The 26,445-nt window shown below is 37.4% G+C and overlaps 1 protein-coding gene across 5 annotated transcripts in view; it reads left to right on the plus strand.

The window, feature by feature from the left end:
- The window catches only part of Upf2 (UPF2 regulator of nonsense mediated mRNA decay), a 112,494-nt gene that overhangs the window by 14,749 nt on the left and 71,300 nt on the right, over positions 1 to 26,445 (plus strand). For all 5 annotated transcript variants that reach the window (XM_038334142.2, XM_038334145.2, XM_038334146.1 and 2 more), the window contains exons 4-8: positions 5,492 to 5,652; positions 7,309 to 7,503; positions 11,396 to 11,545; positions 14,260 to 14,363; positions 24,500 to 24,585. In XM_038334142.2, the coding sequence (XP_038190070.1) occupies positions 5,492 to 5,652; positions 7,309 to 7,503; positions 11,396 to 11,545; positions 14,260 to 14,363; positions 24,500 to 24,585 (696 nt within the window). The remainder of the gene's footprint in view (positions 1 to 5,491; positions 5,653 to 7,308; positions 7,504 to 11,395; positions 11,546 to 14,259; positions 14,364 to 24,499; positions 24,586 to 26,445) is intronic.

Raw genomic sequence — 26,445 nt, forward strand, 5'->3', positions numbered from 1 at the left:
TTAGAGTAAGGTAAATTTTGACAAATTTGAATTACAACTGTTTTTTACTTTAAAAATATCATGTTTTGTTATACATCTTGCTTAAAGGATCTCAAGCAGCCTTGGGAAGTGACAACATGTATAGATTTTAAAACTAATATTTACCAATTGGAGTTAATAGCTTTATGATTGGTAAGTTTGCCTTCTGTTGTAGTCAATGGTCATTATGTTATAGAAGTCTTATTAGTTTTTCACATTTAATAAAATTGAAGAAATACTTAATTTTTAGTAAATATAATGTTATAGTTAACAGAAAATTTTCTTTAGTAGAGTAAAATATATTCAATTATTAAGTAATAGTTTTCAGTACTCACCATTTTTCTTTTCTTCTTCTTCTTTTTTTTTTTTTTTTTTTTTTTTGTGCTGGAACAAAAGCCAGGGTTTATGCAGGTATTACCACCAGCCCCTAAAGCAGCAGTTTCAGCCTGTGGGTCATGACCCCTTTGGGAAAGTTGAACTACCCTTTTATAGGGTAAGACCTGTAAGATGCCTCAGACCATCTGAAAATGTAGATATTTACATTACAGTTCATAAAAGTAGCAAGATTACAGTTATGAAGTAGCAGTGATAATAATTTTATGGTCAGGGGCCTGTATTAAAGGGTCTCAGCATTAGGAAGATTGAGAACCACTGCCCTGAAGTATATTAACCCCTTACCATCCTGATAATTGATGTAAAGAGTAGTAAGTTTTGCTTTAGCACCTTTAAATTAATTCTGTTCTGATTGCTCATATCACTGGCAATAAGAGATTTGATTTTAAAGTTTTGTCAAAGATATAATGGAATCAAGCATTCCCCTTACCCATTGCTAATAAAATCAGAGTAGTATTAGTTTGACTAATGTTGAAACTTGAATATACTGATTTAAAATTAAGTAATGCTTTTACTCTGATTTCCTTCAAGAAAGTTTTACTTATTCTTACAGTTAAGCAAGATTATAATTCCAGCATAATGTCCAAAATAGATAAATTTTAATTTTAGTTAATTTTAATTTAGTGCAGAACTAGGGTACTTGGATTCAGAGCCTAGACCTGTCATTTGCTCTGTATTTTTGGGCACGTTACCTCACACACTTGTGCTTCAGCATTCTTAGCCTTCAAATGGAGAAAATAGAGTTCTACTTCTGCTGGAAATGTGGGTCATGTCGTGAATTCATATGTGGAAAAGCACTTGAACAGCATCCGTACTACATACATTAGTGCTTTGAAAAATGTTCATTACCTAATATATTACCAGTTTGATCTCTCTGAAAACCTGTGAATGAGTCATTGTTTTGAAATTTGTTAAACTTTTTAAACACTGAACTCTGATAGTCTTACCTCAGCTTTGCTGACTATACTCATAACTCATTTTAAAAAATTATTTTTAAGACCATATAAAGCCAATGAGTAACTTATACAAAAATAAAAAGGAATGACAAGTCAAGTAATAAAAGTAAAAAAAAATAGGAAAAGAAAAAGTATATATTTTACTATGAGGCATAATGGGTTAATGTTAGATTCAAGAATGAACTGCTTGATATTTTCTGTTGATGTCTGTCGGTATTATAACAGTAACATAAAAAACCCCACTGAATGAGTGTGATAGCTCATACTTTTGGTCCTAGCACTCTGGAAGCTGAGGTAAGCAGAGTTCTGTGAGTTTGAGGTCACTTAGGATGTTTCTAGATGGTGATCTCTCATACTGAAGAAAAGAGGTTTTACCTTTTTTGATTTCTGGAGATGGTCTCTTACCTATGTAGCCCTGAACTCATGGTGATCTGCCCTCCTCTGCCTCTCAAGTGTTGGAATTAAACACTTGAGCAACAAGAAGTCTTTTTGTTTTTAAATATTATTTGTTATAGTAAGACTTAGGATTGGTTTTGTTTTCATCAGTTTTCACATCTGTGAGGGGTACCATTACTACCTCAGTGTTGAGCAGTCATGAGAAGGGAATGAGGTAATTAATAGATGTTTAACACTGATAATTAATTGATAATTAATTGGCTAATTCCAATCATGCCAAAGATTGACACACTGGCCTACTGGCCAGATTAGGGCATTGACTAGTTTTTAGTGCCTTGTGTAAGGATGATTTTTAGCTTTTCATCAGATGGGCCAAAAAAACAAAATTCAAAGATGACTAACAGTTTGTGAAATGCAAACATTAAGTGGAATTTAGATTTCCTGCTCTTAGGAGTTTATAACATAATATAAACTCATTCGTTTCCATACTGCCTGGCAGTTATTCTTGTGCTACAAGTGAAGAACCTGTGGTCTAGTAAACTTAGAATATTGAGTACCTGGTTTTTTTCCAGAAAAAGTTTACTGACCTCTGATTAACAGTGGTTTGAAAAGAATGATTTAAGTTTAGCTTTGTTAATAGATGTGTTTCAAAAAAGATCGGGTTGGTATATGATTATCATTAGATTGGTTTTGCCAGTATTTTTAGTGTTAACATTCTTGTGCACTTGGTTTACGAAGTTTGGTGAGAAGTGGGAGTAGAACTCAAGGTTCAGGGCTTGTCTGTTATACACGAAGCTCTGGGTTCTGTCCCCAACACTTTGTAGGAAAAAAAAAAAGGCGAGGTTTTGTGTTTTGTTTTTTAATCTTGTTTTGTTCTTAATTTCATCTTTGAACCAAGGGCCTAGTCAAAGCTAGAGACTGAGCTCCATTCCCACCCAACACTTTTGTTTGATTTCTGTGCTTCAGGTTATAATAGTCTCACTGTGTGCTGTAGATTCAGTGAGCTGTTTATTAAGTGTGTGTTAGATTAGATACCACTTTGGGTTCTGTTTGTAACAGAACTCATAATTGTACTCTTTGGTACCCTGACCTGTTTACCAAGTTCTCCATGTATGATATAGTTAGAAAACAAACCAAAATCTTAATTATTATTTTCCTAAGAGCTCTTTTACTGAATACTTAACCTAAATACATATTAGACAACTAGATAAACTAGTGTTGTCAAAGAATTTGCTCATGATCTAGGTTTGTTGTATGCCTGTAATCCATAGTGTTCAGGACACAGAGGCAGGAGAATTGCTAATTCCAGACCATCTGGGTATTTTATTTAATTGAAGGCCAGCCTATACTACAGAGCTCAGTGGTCTTTTCATCCCCCGTCTTTCCCTCCCTCCTCCCTCCCTCCCTCCCTTTTCTCTTCCCTCCCTCCCTTCCTCTCTCCCTCCCTCTCTTCCTTCTTCCTTCCCTCCCTCCTTTTCTTCCTTCTGCACTAGGGGTTGAACCTAGGACCTCACAGGTGTTAAAGTTAGCTTTAGCACATCACTAAGACCCTGTCTCTATAAAACAAAACAACAACAACAAAACAGAATTAAGATTTGAAGGAGGATTAAGGAGTATCTCTGAAGTTACTTTTAAGGTATATTTTTTTTCTTATGTGTATTTTGCCTCCAAGTATGTATATTCACCACGTACATGCTTGGTGCCCACAGAATGAGAAGGTGTTAGAGCATCTTGAATTGTAATAACAGATAGTTGTTAGCCACCATGTGGGTGCTGGGAATTCAACTCGGGTTCTCTGGAAGAGTAGCAAGTGCCCTTAACTATTGCGCCATCTCTCCAGCCCCAGTTTTTATTTTATTTTATTTTATTTTATTTTATTTTATTTTATTTTATATGTATAGATGTTTTGCTTGCATGTGTGTCTGTACTACATGTGTGTCTGCAGTATAATTTTAAAGTTTTAATTTGGTACCAGTGGAACTGTAGAAGAACTAGAATCAGATATATGGAATTTAATTATTAATATGAATCATGTTCAGTTGATCAGTGCAAAGTCCTAGGCAAGTACTTAAGCATTAAGTTGATCCTGAAGTAGCTCTGTTTTCAGTTGTGGTAAAATAGTTATCACTTTACTGCTTGTGTGCTAGAAATTCTTAGTATTGTATATTTTAATAGACTCAATGTATGCTCTTCAGATGACCAAAAGGTTAAAACTTGTTAAAGAAATACATTTTTAGATTGTGTTCTATGCTTCCCCCACCCTGTTTTTTGTCGCCCCCCTCGAATACTTTAATAGTGTTACTACTTATATATGTGTGTGCAGAGGTGTTCTATGGTGCATGTGTGATCTGAGGACAACTTGTGGAAGTTAATTCTCTTCTTTCACCATCTATATCCCAGGAACTGAGCTTAGTTATTCGGGTTTTGTGGCAAGCACTGTACTTTTTGAGCCATCTCTCTGGCCCCAATGTTGCATGGGGTCATGTACTAAAATATCTTAGAGCCGCTACTATCCCTCTAACAGCTTTTACATGAGAATGAACTCCAGGTTTTTTATCACTGCTGATGGTAATTTGCATATTATTATTACGTTTATGTATGTGTTGTGTGTGTGTGCAGGCGGGTGTGTGTATATGTGTGTGTAAGTAGATGTATGCATGCTGCAGTGCATATCCACTTCTCTCTTTAACTTTGTGGGTCCCAGAAATAGAAATTGAGTTGTCAGGCTTGATGGCAAGTGTGTTGGCTGATCCATTTTGACAATCCATTGTGAATATTTGAATCACTTTATTTGTTTTAACTAAAAATTTCCCCAAATTTGTCTTTAAAATGATTAAATATTTTAATAAGTTCATAGTAATATTAACAGTTTCCTTCATATATTTTTTTGTTTTAACTTTTAAAATCTGTGAACTTGCTGAAAGAAACTTATTTTGCTTATTACATTACTTTGAAGTAAATAATAGCAAACTTTTAAGACAGTAGTTTTGGCCTTTATAGAGAAATGCTTTTAGCCTCGGTAATTATGGCTAAACTGTTTTGACAAAAGTTGCTAAAACATTTTTAAGTCAGTGATTCAAAAATTTAAATTTATTTTAAGCATATCTCATAGTAAATTATTTTTCCCTCCACTGCTCCCCTTTTTTGTGTGTGTGTGTTCCTATGGTTGAAATCCAGGCTATTTTGCATACGAGGGAAGTTTTTGCCCACAGAGCTATACCCCATCTGAAAATTTCTCACTGTAAACCCTAATAAGATTTGGGAAAGTAAAGTAATGATTGATTTAGTGAATCCACACATTGTTGTGCTTCTAATGGCAGCTGATACTTCAAAAATAAAACTGATACTTGTTACACACAGAAAAGGTTTCCGTAGGTGAGTGAGTAATCTGGGATGTTTGGAGACTAAAGAGTTCCGTCCTTGTAACAGAATACTAAATACTTCGTTAATTAGTAAAGTTAAATATTATGGTAATTCTGAATACATACTTTTTAATCTTTGAGTAAACTTAATTGCTTGGGTAGGTTTTTTTTTCCCCCAGCGTTTTTGTTGTTATTATTGTATTTTAGCTTTTATATATAGCCAGAGAATGTGAGATAAAAAAGAATAGTAAGTTAGCAAAGAACATTATGTTAAATTTCTGTGGTAAGATCAAATTTTATGGACTATTTCCCATGATCATGTCTGCTTTGACAAGCTTATCAGATTACTTCATCATTTGTTTATAGGCGCATTCTGCATTCTAAAGGTGAGCTAAGTGAAGATAGGCATAAACAGTATGAGGAATTTGCAATGTCTTACCAGAAGCTGCTGGCAAATTCTCAGTCCTTAGCAGACCTTTTGGATGAAAATATGCCAGATCTTCCTCAGGACAAACCGACACCAGAAGGTAAGATATAACCCAGTGTGTGTGTGTGTGTGTGTGTGTGTGTGTGTGTGTGTGTGTGTGTGTGTGTGTGAGACAGAGAGAGAGAGGAGAGGGGAGAGAGAGAGAGGAGACAGAGAGACTTTGTGGAGTTCCCTGCTTTCACTGTGTGGGTTCTTGAGATTGAGCTCGTGTCATCAAGCTTGGTAGCAATATATTTGCCTATTCAGTCATCTTGCCAGTGCACAGTATCCTCCCTCGGGCACCACTCCCGCATCTGTTACACATAGCATACATGCAGACAAAACATACACATAAAATAAATATAAGATTTATATAGCCCTTGTATAGCCCTCAGAGATCCACCTCCTCTTCCTCCTGAGCACTTATGTTAAAGACATGTACTTTAGTGCCAGGCTACCTTAATTTTTTAAGATGGTTTCTTGTTGGGCCTGAGCCCTTACTGATTTGGTTAGGATTACAGGTGTGTACCATCACACTAAACTTTGGTCACATGCTTCCTGATGAGATGGCCCAGTGGGTAAAAGTACTTGCTTCATAAGCCTGGCAGCCTCAATATTAGAAGAGTCAGTATTTTCAAGATGATAGCTCATAAATCAACCTTAAAAGTCAAAGCAGCATATGTGTGTGTGTGTGTGTGTGTGTAATTGTGTTACTTATTCAGTGGACTTTTTTACAAAAATACATAGGATTCTAGATGTTTTTATGGAAATATGCCTCTCAGAATCCCATGGAACTAGGAGGAGAAAACTGACTTTTGGAAATTGTCTTCTGGCCTCGAACACACATTTGCCCATATACACACCTAACATAATAATTACAATTTTAGAAAATGGGCCTGGCAATGGTGGCGCACACCTTTAATCCCAGCACTCCCGAGGCAGAGGCAGGCGGATTTGAGTTTTCTGAGTTTGAGGTCAATCTGGTCTACAGAGCAAGTTCTAGGACAACCAGAGCTGTTGTATAGAGAAACTGTGTCTCAAAAAAGCAAAACAAAACAAGAAAGGAAGGAAGGAGGGAGGGAGGGAGGGAGGAAGGGAGGGAGGGAAGGGAAGGGAAGAAAGAAAAGAAAGAAAGGAAGGAAGGAAGGAAGGAAGGAAGGAAGGAAGAAAGAAAGAAAGAAAAAGAAATATAGATAGATCATCACTGGCTGAAAAGATGGCTTAGCAGTTAATTAAGAACACTTATTGTTCTTCCAAAAGACAGAGGTTTGGAGCCCAGCCCCTACATTCAACATTTATAACTCCAGTTCCAGGGAATCCAGTAAACCCAAACAGGCACACACACACTTATGCATACACATAATAAGAATAAATAAACTTTTAAAAAGTAGCCAGACATATTGGCACTAACCTTTAATCCAACATTCAGGAGGCAGATGCAGATGGATCTCTGAGTTCAAGACTAGCCTGGTCTGCAGAGTGAACTCCAGGAAAGCTGGGGATACACAGAGAAACCCTGTCTCTAAAAACAAAACAAAACAAAAAAACCAAAAAAGTTATCATGTGTAATCTCAAGTGCTTCTTGTTTAAAGAAATTCTAGTCAGTTGAAACAATAGAGATTTAGTAGCTACAAAATTGAAAATAAAATGTAAAATGCTATGTTTACCATACCATTTCTGAAATAGTGTTATCTGCTCATGTTTTATTTTATTGTAGAGCATGGACCTGGAATCGATATATTTACACCTGGTAAACCTGGAGAATATGACTTAGAAGGTGGTATATGGGAAGATGAAGATGCTCGGAATTTTTATGAAAACCTCATTGATTTGAAAGCATTTGTTCCAGCCATTTTGTTTAAAGATAATGAAAAAAGTCAGAACAAAGATGCTAACAAAGATGATTCCAAAGGTAAACTATTTTTTCAAATGTTATTTATATTATTATTGTGCATATTTAATGTGTGTCAATGGTTGGGGATAGTGTGTGGAGATCAGAGGAGAACTTTACAGTTAGTTCTCTCTATCTGTCTTCATGTGGATTCCAGGGATCAAACTTGGTTTTCAAGCTTGCAGGGCACATGCTTTACCCACTTAGCCATCTTACCCTCCTTCCGCCCTCATTGTCAGCCACATTCAGAGAGTCCGGTTTGATCACATGCTTGTTCAGTCCCAGTCCAGCTGGCCTTGGTGAGCTCCTATTAGAGCTCCGTGGGTAGATGTACCCCTCACGGTCCTGACTTCCTTGGTCATGTTTTCCCTCCTTCTGCTCTTTGTCTGGGCCTTGGGAGCTTAGTCCAGTGCTCCAATGTGGGTCTCTGTCTCTATCTCCTTCCATTGCCAGATGAAGGTTCTATGGTGATATGCAAGATACTCAAAAAAATTTTCACTTTGACCTCAGGCAGACTCTTCAGGCAAGGGCAAAAGATAGCCACATTCTTCACCAAAATATCACAAGTACAATCTTTAGGCAACATACAAAATTCTTCCTGTGAATCCTCTTGAGTGAGCCCCCATGGTTCATCAAATCAGCACTGTTGTCTTCCATGCTCCTACTTGTCTGGCCCATTAGACAACACTTAAAACATGCAGTTGCTTTTCTAATCCACAGCTTCAAAGTCCATATTACTCTAGACAAAAACATGGTCTGGTCTATCACAGCAATACTCCAGCCCCAGTACCAACTTCTGTCTTAGGGTTTTTATTGCGCTGGAAAGATGCTATGACCATGGCACGGGCAACTCTTGTAAACCTCAAAACCTGCCCCCCCCACAGTAACACACTTCTTCCATCAATATCACTCCAACAAAGCCATACTTCCCTAGTGCCACACCCTGTGGCATTGGGGGGGCCAAGTACATTCAAACTACCACACTTTGTATTTTTGGCTGTCCTGGAAAACGATGTATATCAGGCCAGCCTTAAATTTAAAGAAAGCTACTTGCTTATGCCTCTGGAGTGCTGTGATTAAAGGTTGAGCCACCATACCCAGTGATAGTTTTTTGTCTGTTTGTTTGTTTTTCCTGTGTAGCCTCAGCTGTTCTGAAACTCAAGATATCCAAGTGCCTCCTAGTGATAATTGTAATGGCATTACCCAAGTTTGAAACCCAGTTTAAAATTGTTATCATTGTCTCAAAAACATTGCATAATTTGTCTCAGACTTACAGTACTTCATGTCTATTATACCTTGACTTTTCTATCCTAAACATTCAGTCTCTGAGTACACCAGTCTTGCCTTATGTAAACCTTTCAAACATTACTTATAATATGTTCACCCACTGTACTCCACTTGACTTCTTCATGAATATTAGTTTAACTTCCTCAGGTAAGTTATACCTATTATAAGCATAGGAGCCATATTTTAAAATTCAGCATTCACTAGCTTACTGTAGTTGTGAATGTGTACTCACTAATCAGTAAATGTGTTTTTTTTTTGTATTGGAGATTAACCTTGTGTTAATTAATAACTAAAATATATTAGTAAGAAGAGGGCCTGAGGTAAACACTTTCCACTGAGCTGTAACCCTGTGCAGTAAATCCTTTTATAAAATACAAAAGATACGTCTTCCCTTCTGTTTTCTCCATATGTGTACACATGTGGTGGCACACATGTGGCAGGCAGAGGACTACTCCTGAGAGTCATTTCTCTTCTTTCCACAGTGTTGCCTCCAGGGATCAAAATCAGGTTGGCTTGGTAGCAAGTACCTTTCCCTGCTGAGCCATCTTTCCAATCTATAAATACTCTTTTGATAGCCAGATAATATAGAGGGGTAGATACATGCTTCATATGGGAAGTGACCTTTATGTTTATTACAGTCAAGTTGTATCTCTGGTGTTTAGAACAACATGTAGCTGAATAGTAGGAATTCGGCAAATAATTGCTGAGTGTAGTCTCTATATTTAGAAGGCAACAAGAGCTTTCTGTAGAGCTTTTTTATATCTTTGTATAACATTGACTATCATGATATGAAACATTTCTTCCTTCATTGCAGAATTTAAAGGATAATAGAAGACATGAAACTGATAATATTTTAGGTGGTTTGAATATATATTTAAAAGCCTTTTTTCATTTTTTATATATGTTTGGATATATAAACATAAAGTTTTTAGCTTGAGTTTTTAAATTTTATTTTATTGAGACAGCATCTCCCTCTGTAGCCCTGAATGGCCTAGAACATTATCTCAGATTAGTCTTGAACATATATTAGCCTTCCTGCCTCAGTCTCCTTAGTGCGGGTGTTACAGGATTGAGCCACAAAAGTACACATTCTTTCTTTCTCTCTCTTTCTCACTTAATAAATAGATTTTTTTTTTTAAATCTCAAGGAGATAAAGGCTAGAATGATGGACTCATATTTACGTGTTACTCAACTTCTACAGATAACAACATTTTACCAATTTTGTTGAAGTAAGGTTTGGTTCTATTTTATTTATTTCTAGCCATTTTCCTTTGTTAGGCTCATTTGTTTCCTCTAACCTCCTTCCTGATTATTTTTTCTTTGCCTTTAGTCTTTTCTAATTTGTTTAATATATTGCTACTAAGTTAATTTTCATATCAAATTATATTTCAGTGTTACCTCCTGCATAACCCAAGAAAGATCATACTGCATATAGAAATAAAAAAAAGAGGAGACAGGAGAGATACCTCAGTGGTTAAGAGCACTGGCTGTTTTTCCAGAGGACCCAGGCAGGTTTGATTCCCAGCACCCACAGAGCAGCTTATAGCCATGTCTAATTCCAATTCCATGGGATCTCACCCCTCTTCTGGTCTCCACAGGCATACATTTAGGCATCACATCCATACAAATAAAGTTAAATTTAAAGGGAGAGTGGGGAGAGAGAGAGAGGGAGGGAGAGAGAGACGGGGGGGGGAGAGAGATGGGGAGAGAGAGAGAGAGAGAGAGAGAGAGAGAGAGAGAGCGCTGGGGGATGGATTGACCTAAATTTATCTTGGAGTTTGAGAGCTTTCTTATGAGATTATGCTAAGGAACATGTTAGTTAGCTAGCTAGCTAGCCTGCCTCCATCCCTCCCTTTTCTTTCTTCCTTGTTGTTTTTTCCCCTTCCTCTTTCCATATATATTTCCAATATAGAAATGAAGGAGTTGGGTGGCTTATTCCAATGGTCACTAGGAATACAGATGGTCATACATATTTACATACAAGCCAAACACTTACACACATAAAATAAAATTTAAAAACCATTAAAAAGACAACAAAATTGAAAATATTCATATTTTATGGATCAGTAAGCTTAATCTATTTTATAAAAATCTCTATTTAGTTTTCATTCAGATTTGCCAGAAGTATACCTAAGGGTTTAGACAAGTCATATAAACTTGTCAAACTTTATATAATATTTTTTTGGGAGCAGGCATAAGAATTTTAGAGAAGTTACATAGATTTTGTGAATCTTTAATATTTTTGTAGTAGGATTTAAAAGATTTGTTTTTTGTTTTTCTATGTCGGGAATTTTGCCTGCATGTGTATCTTTGTTCCACATGCATGCCTAGAGCCCTTGAAGAACAGAAGAGGTGTTATACCCATTGGAACTGCTGTTGCAGACAGTTGTGAACTGCCTTGTGGATGTTGGGCATCACACTTGGGTCCTCTGGAAGTGCAGCCAGTGTTCTTTAGCTGCTGAGCCATCTCTCTAGCCCTGTACAGTATTTTGGACTGACTCAAATATATTTTCGTTTGTTTTTATATATTTTAATTATTTTTACTGTATTGAACCCAAGGCCCCCTGCATGCTAGGCAAATATTCTGCCATTATATCCCAGTTTCTTATTCTTTGTTTTTAAACAGAGGCAAAAGAACCAAAGGATAATAAGGAGGCATCAAGTCCTGATGACTTGGAACTTGAGTTGGAGAATCTAGAGATTAATGATGATACGCTGGAGTTAGAAGGTGGAGATGAAGCTGAAGACCTTACAAAGAAACTCCTTGATGAACAAGGTAAAAGCCTGTTTCATTAGTTTTTATTTTTTGTTATTTTTCACACAAACCTCTTACTGAAAAATATGGATCTTTTCTTTTTAATCCTCATTGTTTTCTTAATGTTTTTTATTTATTTTTTTATTTTATATGTATGAGTGTTTGGCATGTAAGTATATATGTGCACCATTTGTGTTCCTGTGCCCATGGAATTCAAAAGAAGGCATCAGATTCCCTAAAATTGGAGTTAGGGGAGGTTATGAACCATTGTATGAGTGATGGGACCAGAACCCCAGTCCTCTGCAAGATTAATAAGTGTTCTTAACCACTGTGCCATTCTCCAGCCCCAACTGGTTTTCTAATTATCTTTTCTGTTTTCTTTACTTTGCCACTCAGAGAATTTGATTTAAGTTAGAATCTTAATATTATATGACTATTAGCTTTACTGATCATGTGTATTTCAAATATTTTAATTATAAAGATGTTAAAATATTTCTTAATACTTTCCCAACAATGTGTTAACATTGTCCTGAATATATGTGTGTGTGTGGGGGGGGGGCGGGGGGTAGATTTCCATGTGTATGGAAATCAGGTGACAACCTAGAGTGTTGGCACTTACTTTTCACCTTCTTCGAAACAGGGCCTCTTTTTTGTTCTCTGCCTTCTATGCCAGCTACCAGGCCTATGAGTTTATGGGGATTCTCCTATTTTCATCTCCCATCCTCCCATAGGAACAGAGGGATTACAGATGTGTGTTTCAGTGTCTGTCAAACTCAGGCCCTCATACTTACACCCCAATTACACTGAGTTATTCCCCAGCCCTAAATATTTTAATTCTATTATAGTTGTTATTAGGATTTGCCATAAACATGTTTGAAAGTTACCCTAAAAACGTTGAGATAGACGTGACTGGATTTCATTGTTTAGTTTTAATTTTATCTATCTCTTAAATTGAGTAGTTTTGGGCTGGAGAGATGGCTCAGTGGTTAAGAGCATTGCCTGCTCTTCCAAAGGTCCTGAGTTCAATTCCCAGCAACCACATGGTGGCTCACAACCATCTGTAATGAGGTCTGGTGCCCTCTTCTGGCCTACAGGCATATACACAGACAGAACATTGTATACATAATAAATAAATAAATATCTTTTAAAAATTGAGTAGTTTTCTCTTTAGTAATAAGTATACTTATTGTTTTCTAAATAGTTACCTTTATTTATTTGCACATGTGAATATGTGTGCAGGCGCCCGCAGAGGCTAGATGAGGGTGTTGGAACTGTAATTATAGGCAAGTGTGAACTATCTGATGTGCCTGCTGGGAAATGAATTCTTGTCCTCTAGAAGAGCAACAAGTGCTAACTGCTGAGCCATCTTTCTACTCTGTGCTAGGACTTTTAATTAGAATGATACCTTCTATCAGTATTTATTTTCTCTGTTTGCTTCATAGTTTTATTTTTCTATATCAGCAAATTTTGTTTTTCTATGTCAGCAAGAAGAGCCATGGACGTGTCTAATAAATTCCTTAGGTCTAAATCATACTAGCTCATGACTTCAAAGAGTTTCTTTCACTGGCTGTGTATAAATATCACAGAAAGGCTTTAGTCCTATGCTGTGCTTATACAGATTGTTCAACGGCTGATAGTGTGCTGTGCTTTGGCAGCAACCACCCCCAAAATAACACAGAATGAGGAACCTTAGTTCTTTAGCAGCAAAAGTTGGTGGGGATATTAATTGCAGAAAGTGAGAAAATAAATATCAGGAAGATAAAACTACTAGATTTATTGTAAAGCTATATGAATGTTTTGAATAGATTTAAAAAATTTTGTGTATATTTATATAATAGGAGGGGTGGGCTGCATCCCGCCGCCTTACAAGCTTAAACCCCGAAATAACCACACAGAAATTCTATTAATTAAATTACTGCCTGGCCCATTGTTTCTAGCCTCTTATTAACTAACACTCACATGTTGATTAACCCGTTTCTGAATGGGTTCTAAATCTGTGTATCACCATGTGACTGTGGCTTATGGGCAAGATTCTAACCTACATCCATCTCAGGCCAGAGATTCATGGCGTCTGCCTGTCTCTGCTTTCTTCCTCCCAGAATTCAGTTCTGTCCTCCCCACCTATCTAAGTTCTGCCCTGTCAAAAGGCCAAGGCAGTTTCTTTATTCAACCAATGAAGGCAACACAAATACAGAAGGACCTCCTATACCATTTTAGGGTAAAAGTTGTTTATAATTAGTATCTGAAATATGATAGTGACTTGATATTATGATTTTAGGGATATCTCCAATATCCTTAGCCCTCTATAAATACTTTACAGAGTGTTTTTTTTTCTGGTCTGGAGAGAGAGCTCAGTGGTAAAGAACACTTGTTGCATATCTATAAGAACCAGCATTTAGATCCCAGCACCCATATAATAAGGTGGACATTGTCTTCATCATGCTTACCACCCCAGTTCTTTGGGGAGCAAAGATAAGAGGATCATTGGCACTTGCTGGGTGTCAGCCTAGCCAAGAGGCAGAAGTTCTGGATTTAAGAAGAAACTGGACACGTGACTCCCCTCCGTTCCTCTGACCTCTGCACAGGCATGCACATTTGCACATAAACATGTGCATACATGTACCATACAAACTTATCTTCTTAATGGTTCATTTTTCAGATCACTAATGATTGGATGATTTTGTTCTTACAGTCTCTATTTTTTTTAACCTATCCACAAACTAATTTTATATTAGAACAAGAAGATGAAGAAGCCAGCACGGGATCTCACCTCAAACTCATAGTAGATGCTTTCCTCCAGCAGTTGCCTAACTGTGTCAACCGAGATCTAATTGACAAGGTATTTTTTAATGAACTTTTCATTTAATTAAATTTGATAATTTTTTAAAAGTTAAAATTATATCATTTTCATCTATTCCCTCTCCTTCCTCTGGCTTCTCTTATGTTGCCATCTCCCATGCTCTCACGTTCCTGGCCTTCTCTTTGTTTCTGTTAAATATCTATGTATGCATAAATACAAAATAAAGTTAGAGGGCTTCTTCCAGGGATCGGGGCTGCTTCTCCTGCTCTCACCATCCCTTAGTTGCCTATAGTTCTTAGAAGGGTTTTCTTATCCTTATATAATTTAACAAAACATATAGATCTTGAAGAGTCTTAAACTGTCAGATATCAGTATTTTTAGGCTATGGCAACCATACAGTGAACCATTTTATTTTCAAAGGGAGTCTTTTGTGGGAGTAAATATAGGTAAAATTGGAGCTAGTTATACATTTTTTGTTTAGAAGTAGAGGTAACTCCAGATTCCTGTTGGTCTGATACCTTTCCCCTGCACATAGGGACCTTCAGTTTTAGAAATGTGGTTTGAGAGAAGAATGTGCTGTGTAGATTTCTGATGGCACCCAAGGCCACAAATGCCTTCATAATATTCAGAGTGCTCCACCTTTTACTGTTTTGGTGTTTGCAGACCTGGTGGTGAGGAATGTCCTAGTATTGTATGTATATAAATGAAGGAATTAACACCATTTTATTCTTCATGCCTATAAATTTTAATTTTTAAAATGTTAACTTTCATGTAATATCAGTACTAGTTCTATAAAATGAATGCTTTTATTGCATTTCAATTTTAGAGTATACTTCCATATGTATGTATGTATGTTTTCCTTTTTTAAAACAATTTGTTATATTTTTTATTTTATGTGCTTTGTTGTTTTGCCTATATGATTGTCTGTGTAAGGGTGTCAGTACCCCTGGAAGTGCAGTTATAGACAGTTGTGAGCTGCCATGTGGGTGCTAAAAATTGAAACTGGGTCCTCTGAAAGAACTGCCAGTGTTCTTAACCTCTGAGCCATCATTCCAGCCCCATTTTTCTTTTAAATCATCACATACTTGTTTTATTTTGTAAGACCAGGGTCTTGGTATTTAACCCAGGCTACCATGGAATTTGCTATGTAGAACCAGGATTGCCTATCAGGAATTTGCAGGTCATCATATTTGGGCTGTTTTAGTTTGTATTGGTTTAGTTTGCTTCTCTGTTGCTGGGATAGATGCTGACCAAAAACAGCTTGGGGAGAAGAAATTTTTTTTATCCTGTAGGCTATAGTCATCCTTGAGGGAAGTTAAAGTTAGGTACAGGAACTTGAAGCAGAAGCCATAGAGGACTGCTGTTCACTGCTTGCTCCTGGGTTTATGTTCAACTGCGTTTTTTAGCCAGCCCAAACCACCATGCCTAAGGATGATGGTGGTACTTCCCACAATAGGTTGGACCTACCTGCATCAGTTAGCAATCAAGAAATGCCCCACAGTTATTCCCACAGACCAGTCTGATGGAGGCAATGCCTCACAGAGATCCGCCTGCCTCTGCCTCCCAAATGCTGGGTTTAAAGGTATGCACCACTACTACCCAGCTTGATACAGTTTTAGATTCCACATTGTAACTACCTTTATTTAAATAACTAATTACATGTCAGATTTTGGTATGGTATAAGAGAAAAGTAATTGCAGAAAAGTAATTTATAGAGTCCCACATGGTGGTGCAGTCCTGTCGTCAAGAGACAGGTAGGACTGAGAGTTAGAAGATAGCCTGGGCTGTGTATTTATTGCTATATAGAAAACCCTGTCTGAAAAGAAAAGAAAAACAATTGTGATAACTGAGGTTCTTTTTGTTTGTTTGGTTGGGGTTTTTTTTTTCATTTAGACACAGGGTTTCTTTGTGTAGCCTTGGCTGTCCCAGAACTTGCCCTATAGACAAGGCTATCCTCAGAATCAGAAATTTGCTTGCCTCTGCCTTCTGAGTACTGTGATTAAAGGCGTGCACCATCACCACCTAGTGTAGTCCAACTGCTTCTTAAAACAGTATTTACCATTTTTCACTACTTTATGTTTAGATTGTAGGGTTTTTTTTTTTTTTTTTTAAACCCTTAAGACATTTACTAAAAACCAGGCAGTGGTGGTGCACACCTTTAATCCCAACCGAGGCACAGGCGGATGGATCTCTGAGTTTGAGGCTAGCCTGGTCTATAAAGTGAGTTCCTGGACAGTCAAAGCTATTATATAGAGACACCCTATCTTGCCTCCCCCAAATTATTAAAAGACTTATTTTTATTTTTAAGTGAATTTATGTTTTAGAAACTTCTCATTGTTTCTAATATGATAATTGACATTAAATGTTGCCTATACAGAAGGGTCTTTAGCTTGGTGGTGATGGGTCATGTCTTTAATCCCAGCTCTGGGGAGGCAGAGACAAGCCAATCTCTTGAGTTTTGAGGCCAGCCTGGTCTACAGAGAAAGTTCCAGGACAACCAGAGCTAAACGGAGAAACCCTGTCTTCAAAACAAAACAAAACAAAGCAACAACAACAAAAAAAAAAAAAAAAAAAAAAAAAAAAGAAAAGGTCTTTGAAGTTCTGAATAAATTTTTTTTTTTTTTAATTTTTTTTTTTCTCATGGTTTATTTTTTTTTATATTTAAAAATTTCCATCTCCTTCCCTCCTCCCCCCTCCCTCCCCTCCTTCTCCCCTTTCTCTCCCCTCCTTCTCCCCCTTCCCTCCCCTCCCCTCCACCCATACCTCCCCTCCCTCCCTCTCAAGGCCAAGGAGCCATCAGGGTTCCCCACTCTATGCTAAGACCAAGGTCCTCCCAACTCCCAGTGTAAAGTACTCGTCATAGAAAATATGTATAATTACTAATGACTTCCTTTTTACTTTTAAATCAAATTTATTAATCTCTCTCCATTTTTTTCCTCATAGGGCTTAGAAGAGCCCCTTCTAGAGACCCATAGTTACATAACTGTCATTTCTAGGTTTTTTTCAAATGATATAGAGACATTTTTGTTACTAGTTTTTTAAAAATTTATTTATTTATTACATATACAATATTCTGTCTGTGTGTATGTCTGCAGGCCAGAAGAGGGCACCAGGTCTCATTACAGATGGTTGTGAGCCACCATGTGGTTGCCGGGAATTAAACTCAGAACCTTTGGAAGAGCAGGCAATGCTCTTAACCACTGAGCTATCTCTCCAGCCCCATTTTTGTTACTTTTTATGTGTTTGAACACATTCTAAATTGAATATTCTCTAGGGTCTGTATAGTTTTCAAAAAGTTAGTAACTGTAGCATTTATCTCTGCAATCCTTTATATATATATATATATATATATATATATATATATAATTTTCACAAATTTTCAACTCCTCCCCTCCCATTTCCCTTTCCCTCCCCCCACTTCCCCTCCCCCTCCCTCTCCAGTCCAAAAAGCAGTCAGGGGTTCCCTGCCCTGTGGGAAGTTCAAGGTCCTCCCACCTCCATCCAGGTCTAGGAAGGTTAGCATCCAAACAGACTAGGTTCCCACAAAGCCAGTACATGCAGTAGAATCAAAACCCAGTGCCATTGTCCTTGGCTTCTCAGTCAGCCCTCCTTGTCAGCCACGTTCAGAGAGACTGGTTTGATCACATGCTTTATCAGTCCCAGTCCAGCTGGCCTTGGTGAGCTCCCATTAGATGAGTCCCACTGTCTCAGTGAGTGGACGCACCACTCGTGGTCCTGACTTCCTTGGTCATGTTCTCCCTCCTTCTGCTCCTCATTTGGACCTTGGGAGCTCAGTCCAGTGCTCCAATGTGGGTCTCTGTCTCTATCTCCATCCATCACCAGATGAAGGTTCTATGGTGATATGCAAAATATTCATCAGAGTGGCTATAGTATAGGGCAAGTTCAGGCGCCCTCTCCTCAGCTGCTCAAGGAGCAAGCTGGGGAGATCTCCTTGGATACCTGGGAACCCCTCTAGAGTCCAGTCTCTTGCCAATCCTCAAATGGCTCCCTTAATTACGATATTGCGCCCAATCTCGTCTGCAATCCTTTTTTTTAAGTCTTGAAGTACCACTTTTGTCCAAAGTATTTGCAATGTGATGAATATTAATATTTTAAGCAGACTGTCTAGAGAACTCTCACTGATACAGAGAGGAAGCATTCTTCCTAATCTGAGATACTTTTCTACTCTAGTTAGAGTTAATACTAACAGGTTTATCGGCAATAATCTTATAAAATTTATTCCAGATATCTGATGTTACAGACTTTAGTTTCTGTAAGTTATGCATGATTATTTGTGTGTAGCTGGCATAAACCCTATTATCTTATCTCTCTTAATTGCTTCTGTTATTTTTTTCTTTCACCAAGACCTATATAAGTCTTTTGTAAATGCATCCAGTAAATAATAACATAAACTGAGAAAAAAACTGTGCATTCTTAAAATTGCCATATTTCTCATGCAAGATACATGTCTTGAGCTTCCTTATAATGACTTTCCATTGGAATGGGCATTGAACTGGTCACCTATTTGTACTGTGAACAATTTCTACTCAGTAGCACTGAGTAAGTTCTATATCTATAGGGCAGATAGCAACTGTTTTCAGCGTCTTCCCTACACCACTACACACAGCAATCATAGCTGCCATGATTCCTTGTCTTTTTCATTTCCCTAATAGCTTCCTCCACAGGTCCCTTTTATCTTTGACATTTAGAAGATTACTTGGAGAAAAATATATAGCTCAATAAAAACAATAAAAAAAATGACTGAATCTGTCCCCAAAAGATACATTATTTGTAATTTCAGAGTGAGAACAGTATCTTGACATGGCTGCTTACTTCCACTCTGTATTTTGGTGCTAGCATAAAGCTGCAATGGAGAAGCTCAACAGTAGTGTATATTAGTTACATAATTACTACAACTCTCAAGCTGTAGTTCCCTAGTTCTCAACTTGGTATTAGAGCCATTTCCAATAAATCCTGGGTTAGCTTTCTCAGAGCCAGATAGATCAATAACACTTTCCTTTGGACCATTGCTTATTCTTGAGAGGAATTTCTTCCATAGTTGCTCTCAAAGAACCGAATGACTGAAGAGTTTTGGAAAAGTGGCAATTGGGCAGAAAGGTTTAAGACTTTCTAAAATGTAATTCAATAATTTTATAAAGGCACAAATAAACTTAAGCTGTATATTTAACCACAAAAGCTTATAAAGCTCAAATTTTTCTTATGCATCTAAGTCTGTGCATTCATTTTACAGATGTGAATGTAAGAGGCTGTCAAGATTACAAATACCTGAATTTTATGTGTTGTGTTATGGGTTTATATTAATTCATCCATGGCTTTGAAGTGTGGTTTTGGGGTTCTTTCCTCTTGTTATAGAGCTTAATATGTACTGGCAAGAAAAATACTTGGTTTGCCACTATCTTTTGTGCTGTCACCAATTAGAATTCCTTACAGGTTCTAAATATCAGTTCTTACATTCTTGACAGACTAGAGAAATAGGTCTTTTCGAAACATTTTCTGTTCTATCTTTTTATTTTGTATGCAGTGTGGGCACACAAATGCCATGGCATACATGTGGAGGTCAGAGACAAACTTTGGAAATTGGTTCTCTCCTTCCATATGGGTCCCAGGGTTTGATCTCAGATCTCAGATGAGACTCGGCATCACTGAGCCACCTTTTCAGCCCTAGTTTTATTTTTCAACTCTCAAATGATAAGGATGAAGGACACTGGGGGACCCATGTACCATTCATATGTAATGAACTGTTTTAAGGAGGCCACTTGTTGGTTCCCAGCTGCTCAGCCCCGAAATCATCACACAGAAGCTATATTATTTAAAACACTGCTTGGGTCATTAGCTCTAGCTTCTTATTGTCTAACTCTTACATATTAATTTAACCCATCTCCATTAATCTTTGTATTGCATTCAATTTAGTCCCCCCCCCCCCGCATACCTAAGTTCTGCCCTATCAATAGGCCAAGGCAGTTTCTTTATTCACCAGTGGTATTCACAGTATCCAGAGGGGAATCCCACATCAATGAACAATGTAAAATTATTTGTGTATATATGATGTCATTGACTATGAATGTTTTCTTAGTATTTTGTTTGTTTGTTTTGTTTTTGTTTTTTTGAGACAGGGTTTCTTTGTGTAACAGCCCTAGCTGACCTGGAGCTAGATCTTGTAGATCAGGCTGGCCTCGAACTCACAGAGATCCACCTGCCTCTGCCTCCCAAGTGCTGGGATTAAAGGCATGCACCATCTAGGTTTTAATTCCCTTAGCCATATATCTAAGGGAATAAATGAATTCTTTTAAAGATTATTTTAGGCTGGCAGTGGTGGTGCATGTCTTTAATCCTAGCACTTGGGAGGCAGAGGCAGATGGATCTCTGTGATTTTGAGGCCAGCCTGGTCTATGAAAGCTAGCTCCTTGACAGGCTCCAAAGCTAAAGAGAAACCCTGTCTCAAAAAGCCAAAAAGAAAGACTTTTTTTTAAATGATTTATTTTTTTTGTTTTATGTGCCATGTGGGTGCTGAGAATTGAATCCAGTTCAATTCTGGAAGAGCGGTTATCTGGAAGAGCAGCCAGTGCTCTCAACCAAGCCATCTGTCCAGTCCCATAAATTAGTTATTATCTCAATCAGAAATGTTTTATTTCAGTAGTTTTTCTTTTTAGATTTAGTTTTAGTTTTATCAGCGTATAAATGTTATGTTTGCTGATACCCATGGTAACCAGGAGTGGGAGTCAGATCTCCTGTATCTGGAGTTACAGGCAAGTTGTTAATGATGCAGAATCGGTCCTGAGAATGAAACTTGAGTACTCTGAGTTTTTGTTGTTGTTTTTTTTTTTTTTTTTTTTTAATGTTATTTGAGACAGGTTTCTCTGGGTAACTCTGGCTGTCCTGGAACTCTTTGTAGACCAGGCTTCTCTAACTCAGGGATCTGCCTGCTGAGTGCTGGGATTAAAGACATTTGTACATTGCTATCACCACCACCCAGCACTTGGAACTTGGGTACTCTCAAAGAGCAGGAAGTACTCTTAACCACTGACCCATCTGGAAAGTCCAGCCCTCAGTAGTTTCTGTTTTGTTTTGTTTTTTAAAACTTGTTATGTATGTATGGACACCTTTGCCATATACTTATTTGGTGATTAGAGTTGATTTATTCCTATAGTGTGGATTCTGGGGATGAAGCTCAGGTTAGGTGTGATGACAAATGCCTTTACCCTCGGATCCATTGGCTAGTGTATATAATAATGAGAAAAGTTTTAAGTTTTCTTGTTTTCTGGCAACCATTCTAATCTTTTTTTAAAATTCTCTTTTCCTTTTTTTAGGGTTTACTTATTTTTAAGTTATCTGTCATCTTTTACCCATACATATATTTGTGCACCGTGTGTGTGCCTGGTGCCCACAGAGGCCAGAAAAGGGTGTCAAATGCTCAGAATGGAGTTACAGATAGTTGTAAGCCTCCTTATGGGTGCTAGGAATTGAACCCAGGTCTTCAGAAAGAGCAACGAGTGTTCTTAGTTGCTGAGCTAGCTCATCTTTATTGTTGTTGTTTTCTGTAGTTTCTTTTATCTTTCTTAAGTAAATAAAAGACATATTTGTGTTCTCTAGTTACTTCTAAAATCTCCTGATGGAAAAATATGCTCAGACATGGGTCGCTCACTGTCAGCTCAAATTCATTGTGAGCCTTCTTGGTTCATACGTTGTCTCCTTCACAGCAGATGAATCACTGTTGTGAATATTCATTCATAAACAATTCACTTTCGACTTTTTAATTTCTCTCATAGCTTATAATTCTATGTATATCATTTATCCCAAAGTAAGAATTTTCTTTTTTTTTTTGTTTTTTGGGTTTTTTGTTTGTTTGTTTTTCCAGACAGTGTCTCTCTGTAGCTTTTGTAGTCTGTTCTGGAACTAGCTCTTATAGACCAGACTGGCCTGAACTCACAAAGATCTGCCTGCTTCTGCCTCCCCAAGTGCTGGGATTAAAGGTGTGCGCCACCACTGCCCAGCTAGTAAGAATTTTCTTAAGTGACTTCTGTGAGAATGCCATTCATTTTTCTCTCCATGAATTTGATGATCAGAAAATTTATCTTTACGTAAGGTAAAACATTGGTTATTGAGTTGTATTTTATTTACTTGAGCATTTGAAACAAGTTTTCAAAAAGCTGCTTAATGAGTTGTCATACAGCAAAGAAATACAACTAACCTTACTTGATTCTTATTTATCCTTATATGGCAGGCACTGACTGGCAGAATTTTCACTACCCTGTCTCTGTCTCTTAAGTATAGAGGTGTGTGCCACCATGCCTGGATTCTTGTTTTTAAAGATACCTTTGAATGTATTAATTCTTGTAGTTTTTCTATTCGAGTGTTATTTATTTCATTTCACATAAACCCTGTGTGTACTAGATGTTGACATTCTATACTTAGCTTCAGATATGTGGAACATTAAAATTTTTGTTATATTTATTTAGTGTGTGTCTGTGTGTGACTTGTGTGTCAGAGAGAGAGGGAGGGAAAGGTGAGAGAGTGCAAGCGAGCCCATACTGCTCCAGGGAATTTAGAGGATAGTTTATGGGAGTTGATTCTTTTTCACTGTGTATTAGGTCCAGGGGATTAAACTCAGGTTATCAGGCTTGGCAGAAAGTGCCTTATCCTTTTGAGCTATCTTGCCAGCCCCCCATGTAGAACACTTTTTAACACAACTTTCTTTGTGTGTTTACCTAAGTGGCCTTTGATAATTAAGGTAAGAAAGTCTTAGCTGGGCAGTGGGTGGTACACACCTTTAATCCCAGCAGTTAGGAGGCTGAGTTTGAGGACAGCGAAGGCTACCCAAGGAAAGTCTTTATTGCCTTGTCTATTTTTCTTAATTCATTTAGATAGATAACAGAAGGTAAGTACAGACACCCCTCTATCGGCTGGTTTCACCTCTGTAGATTCAGCTAACCATAGGTAGTAAATATTTTTTTTTTTTTGTGGAAAAAATGCATCTGTTCTGAACACATACACTTTTTTTTAGGTTGAAATTATTATCTATATTTTAAAGCATTTACGTTGTGTTACTGTCAGTAAACTAGAGATGACTTAAAGTATATGGGAAGATGTGCCTAAGCTACATGCAAACACTGCTATTTTACATACGCAACTGGAGCACCTGTAAATTTGCATATCTTGGGAGATTTCTGGAACCAATTTCCTTATGGATACTCAGGGACAATGGTGCCAGCTAACTAATGTTTCTGGTTTTCCAAGAACTTTCTAGAGTATAAGTCTTCTCTTGTTTATCTTTTTATGCTTGTGTTGGATTTAAGACAGCAATAGTCTCAGTTTGCTTCCTAAAGTGTATTTTGGTTGTTCTTACCAGCACTAGTAGATATCTTTACTTTCACTAAATATCCCAGGGCCTCCTACATGCTAAGCAAACACTCTGCCACTGAATTGCAGCACAAGTTCCTTATCCTGTTGTGCGGTGGTAGTGCACACCTTTAATACCAGCACTTAGGAGGCAGAAGCAGGTGGATCTCTATGAGTTTGAGACCAGCCTGGTATGTAGAGCAAGTTCCAGGATAGCCAGAGATACACAGAGAAACCCTGTCTCGAGAAAACAAACAAACAAACAAACAAACAAATAAATAGACAAGAAAATGACTACTTATCCTAGTACTCATTTACTTGGTATTAGACACAGATTGAACTTTAAAGTTACTTGTACTTTAATCTCATCTTAGATTTTTAAAGCTACCTTTAAGTTCTATTCCCAATACAAAGTTTCATTTTTGTTAAAAGTGGGAAATATATATTTTGGTTTTTTGAGGGGGGCTAGTTTGAGACTGGTTTCTCTGTAGCTTTGGAGCCTGTCCTGGAACTAGCTCTTATAGACCAGGCTGGCCCTGAACTCACAGATCTGTCTGCCTCTGCCTCCCAAGTACTGGGATTAAGGGCGTGTGCCGCTACCACCCGGCTAGGAGATACTTATTTTTAGAAAGAAAGGACTTTAGGGCTTAATGATCTTGCAGTTTGGGATGTGCTTATTGTTTATAATACTAGTGTCTTAAAAACTATTTTGGGATGTTTAAGAACAATTAAAACATTGGCTTAGGTTTTTTACTTTTAGTAGCTATGCCAAGGATTTTTTTTATATATACAAAATAAAAATGTTCTTTTTCCTTTAGGCAGCCATGGATTTTTGCATGAACATGAACACAAAGGCAAACAGGAAGAAGTTGGTACGAGCCCTCTTCATAGTTCCTAGACAAAGGTCAGTATTTGAAACAGAAATTTGTTGATATTGATGTAAGATCAAACATTCTTACTACTTCTTTAAAATGATCACTTAGTTTTCTTAGCTCAGTAGGTGCTATTATTTTAGCATGTTCCTAGGACTTTTATTAGTTTTTGTCTTGTTTTGCTCTGTTCTACATGCTATTTTAAGAGAAAATATTTAATAATAAAAATAAGTTGGTGCATATGGTGCTGTATACTGTAATTCCAGCACTCAGGAGGAGGCTGAATCACATGGATCTAGTATTTGCGGACAGCCTAAGCTATGCAGTTGAGGCTTTTACCTCAAAAAAAAAAAACAAAACAGGCTGGGATTGGCAGCTTCTGCCTTTAATCCTAGCACACTAAGGCTGAAGCAGGTAGGTCTCTGAGTTCATGACCATCCTTGTCTGTATAGTGAGCTACACGCTAACCAAGGCTACATAGTACAATCCTGTCTTAAAACAAAACCCCCAAAATGAAACAAACCAAGTGTGGTGGCACACACCTTTGAGTTCAGCAAAAATTGTGTGAGAGGTAGGCAAACCTCTGTGAGGAGGCAGAGGCAGGTAGTTCAGTTTAACAACAGCCTGGTCTACGTAGTGAATTCCAGGATAGCCAGGGCTATGTAGAGAGGTCCTCTCTTAAAACAGAAACAAGCAAAACTAAAAACAAACCCTAAATAATAAACCCGGTAATGGCTAGAAGCAGTTGGTTAGTTGGTTTATATTTTTCCTCTCTGAGGAAAAACAACATAAATTATATAGGTTTTTTGAGAAGAATTTATATTTTGTGTAGCTATGATAGTAATTTAGTATATGTAATTCTTAAGCTTAAATGGAAAGTTTCAATTTGAGTTTTAATGTTAGGGAAGAGATAAATCTGCCTAGAGATTTCACTTAGTAAAATTGAAGGCTACAGTAATGATGGTGGTAACTTAAGATACCCAATTACATAACACAGAGATAATTTTGATGCTCTGTTATGCTAAATGAAAATCTATATCCTTCAGAACTTTTCAGAACATTTACCTAGATCTAAAGGAGGCCCATTTCTGTTACTAGATTATTTTTTTTTCTCTTATGAGATAAGATTTTAAGTATTGATGCTGGTCTGGAACTCTTATATGATCCAGTCTACCTTAAATTCAAGTATCTCCTGCTTTAAACTTCTGAACAGAAGGGTTATGGGTGTGACCATTGTTCCTGGCTATTTCTGTTCAATAAAAAGTTAAGTGTGTTGGGGCTAGAGATGATGCAGTGATTAGAAAGACTTGTTCTCCAGGAGAACCAAGATCCGATTCCCTGCACCCATGTGGTGGTTTATAAATAAAACACCAGTTCCAGGGGATCTAATTTAATGCTTGACTCTGCCATGACATTGGTGGGCACTAAGCACACATGTGGTACATAATACATGCTTGTAGGCAAAATACCCATGCATGTTAAATAGAATAAATTAATCTAAAAGGAAAAGAAGTTTGTTAACCACCATGATTAACTACTTAGTTTACAATGTAACTAAGATTGTTTCTTGCCTCCAAAGATAAGGATTTATTGAAGATTTTATGATCCATTGATACATAGAGTCTAGGTTACTCTAGTACTGCTAAAATTTCTAAGTGAAACCAAATCCTTACTTAGCCTTTTACTTTCTTTTGTTATGGGTTATGGGTGTTGTGCTTACATGAATGTCTGTGCCATCTGTATGCCTGGTACCCATAGACACTAGAAGAGGTATTGGATTCCCTGGAACTGGAGTTAGAGATGGATGGAGGCTAGTAATCAACCCCAGATCGTCTGAAAGAATAGCCAGTGCTCTTAGTCTCTGAGCCAACTCTCTAGCCCCTCTTTTTCTT

The sequence above is a fragment of the Arvicola amphibius genome, chromosome 6 (genome assembly GCF_903992535.2).
Source record: "Arvicola amphibius chromosome 6, mArvAmp1.2, whole genome shotgun sequence".
Lineage (NCBI taxonomy): Eukaryota > Metazoa > Chordata > Mammalia > Rodentia > Cricetidae > Arvicola > Arvicola amphibius.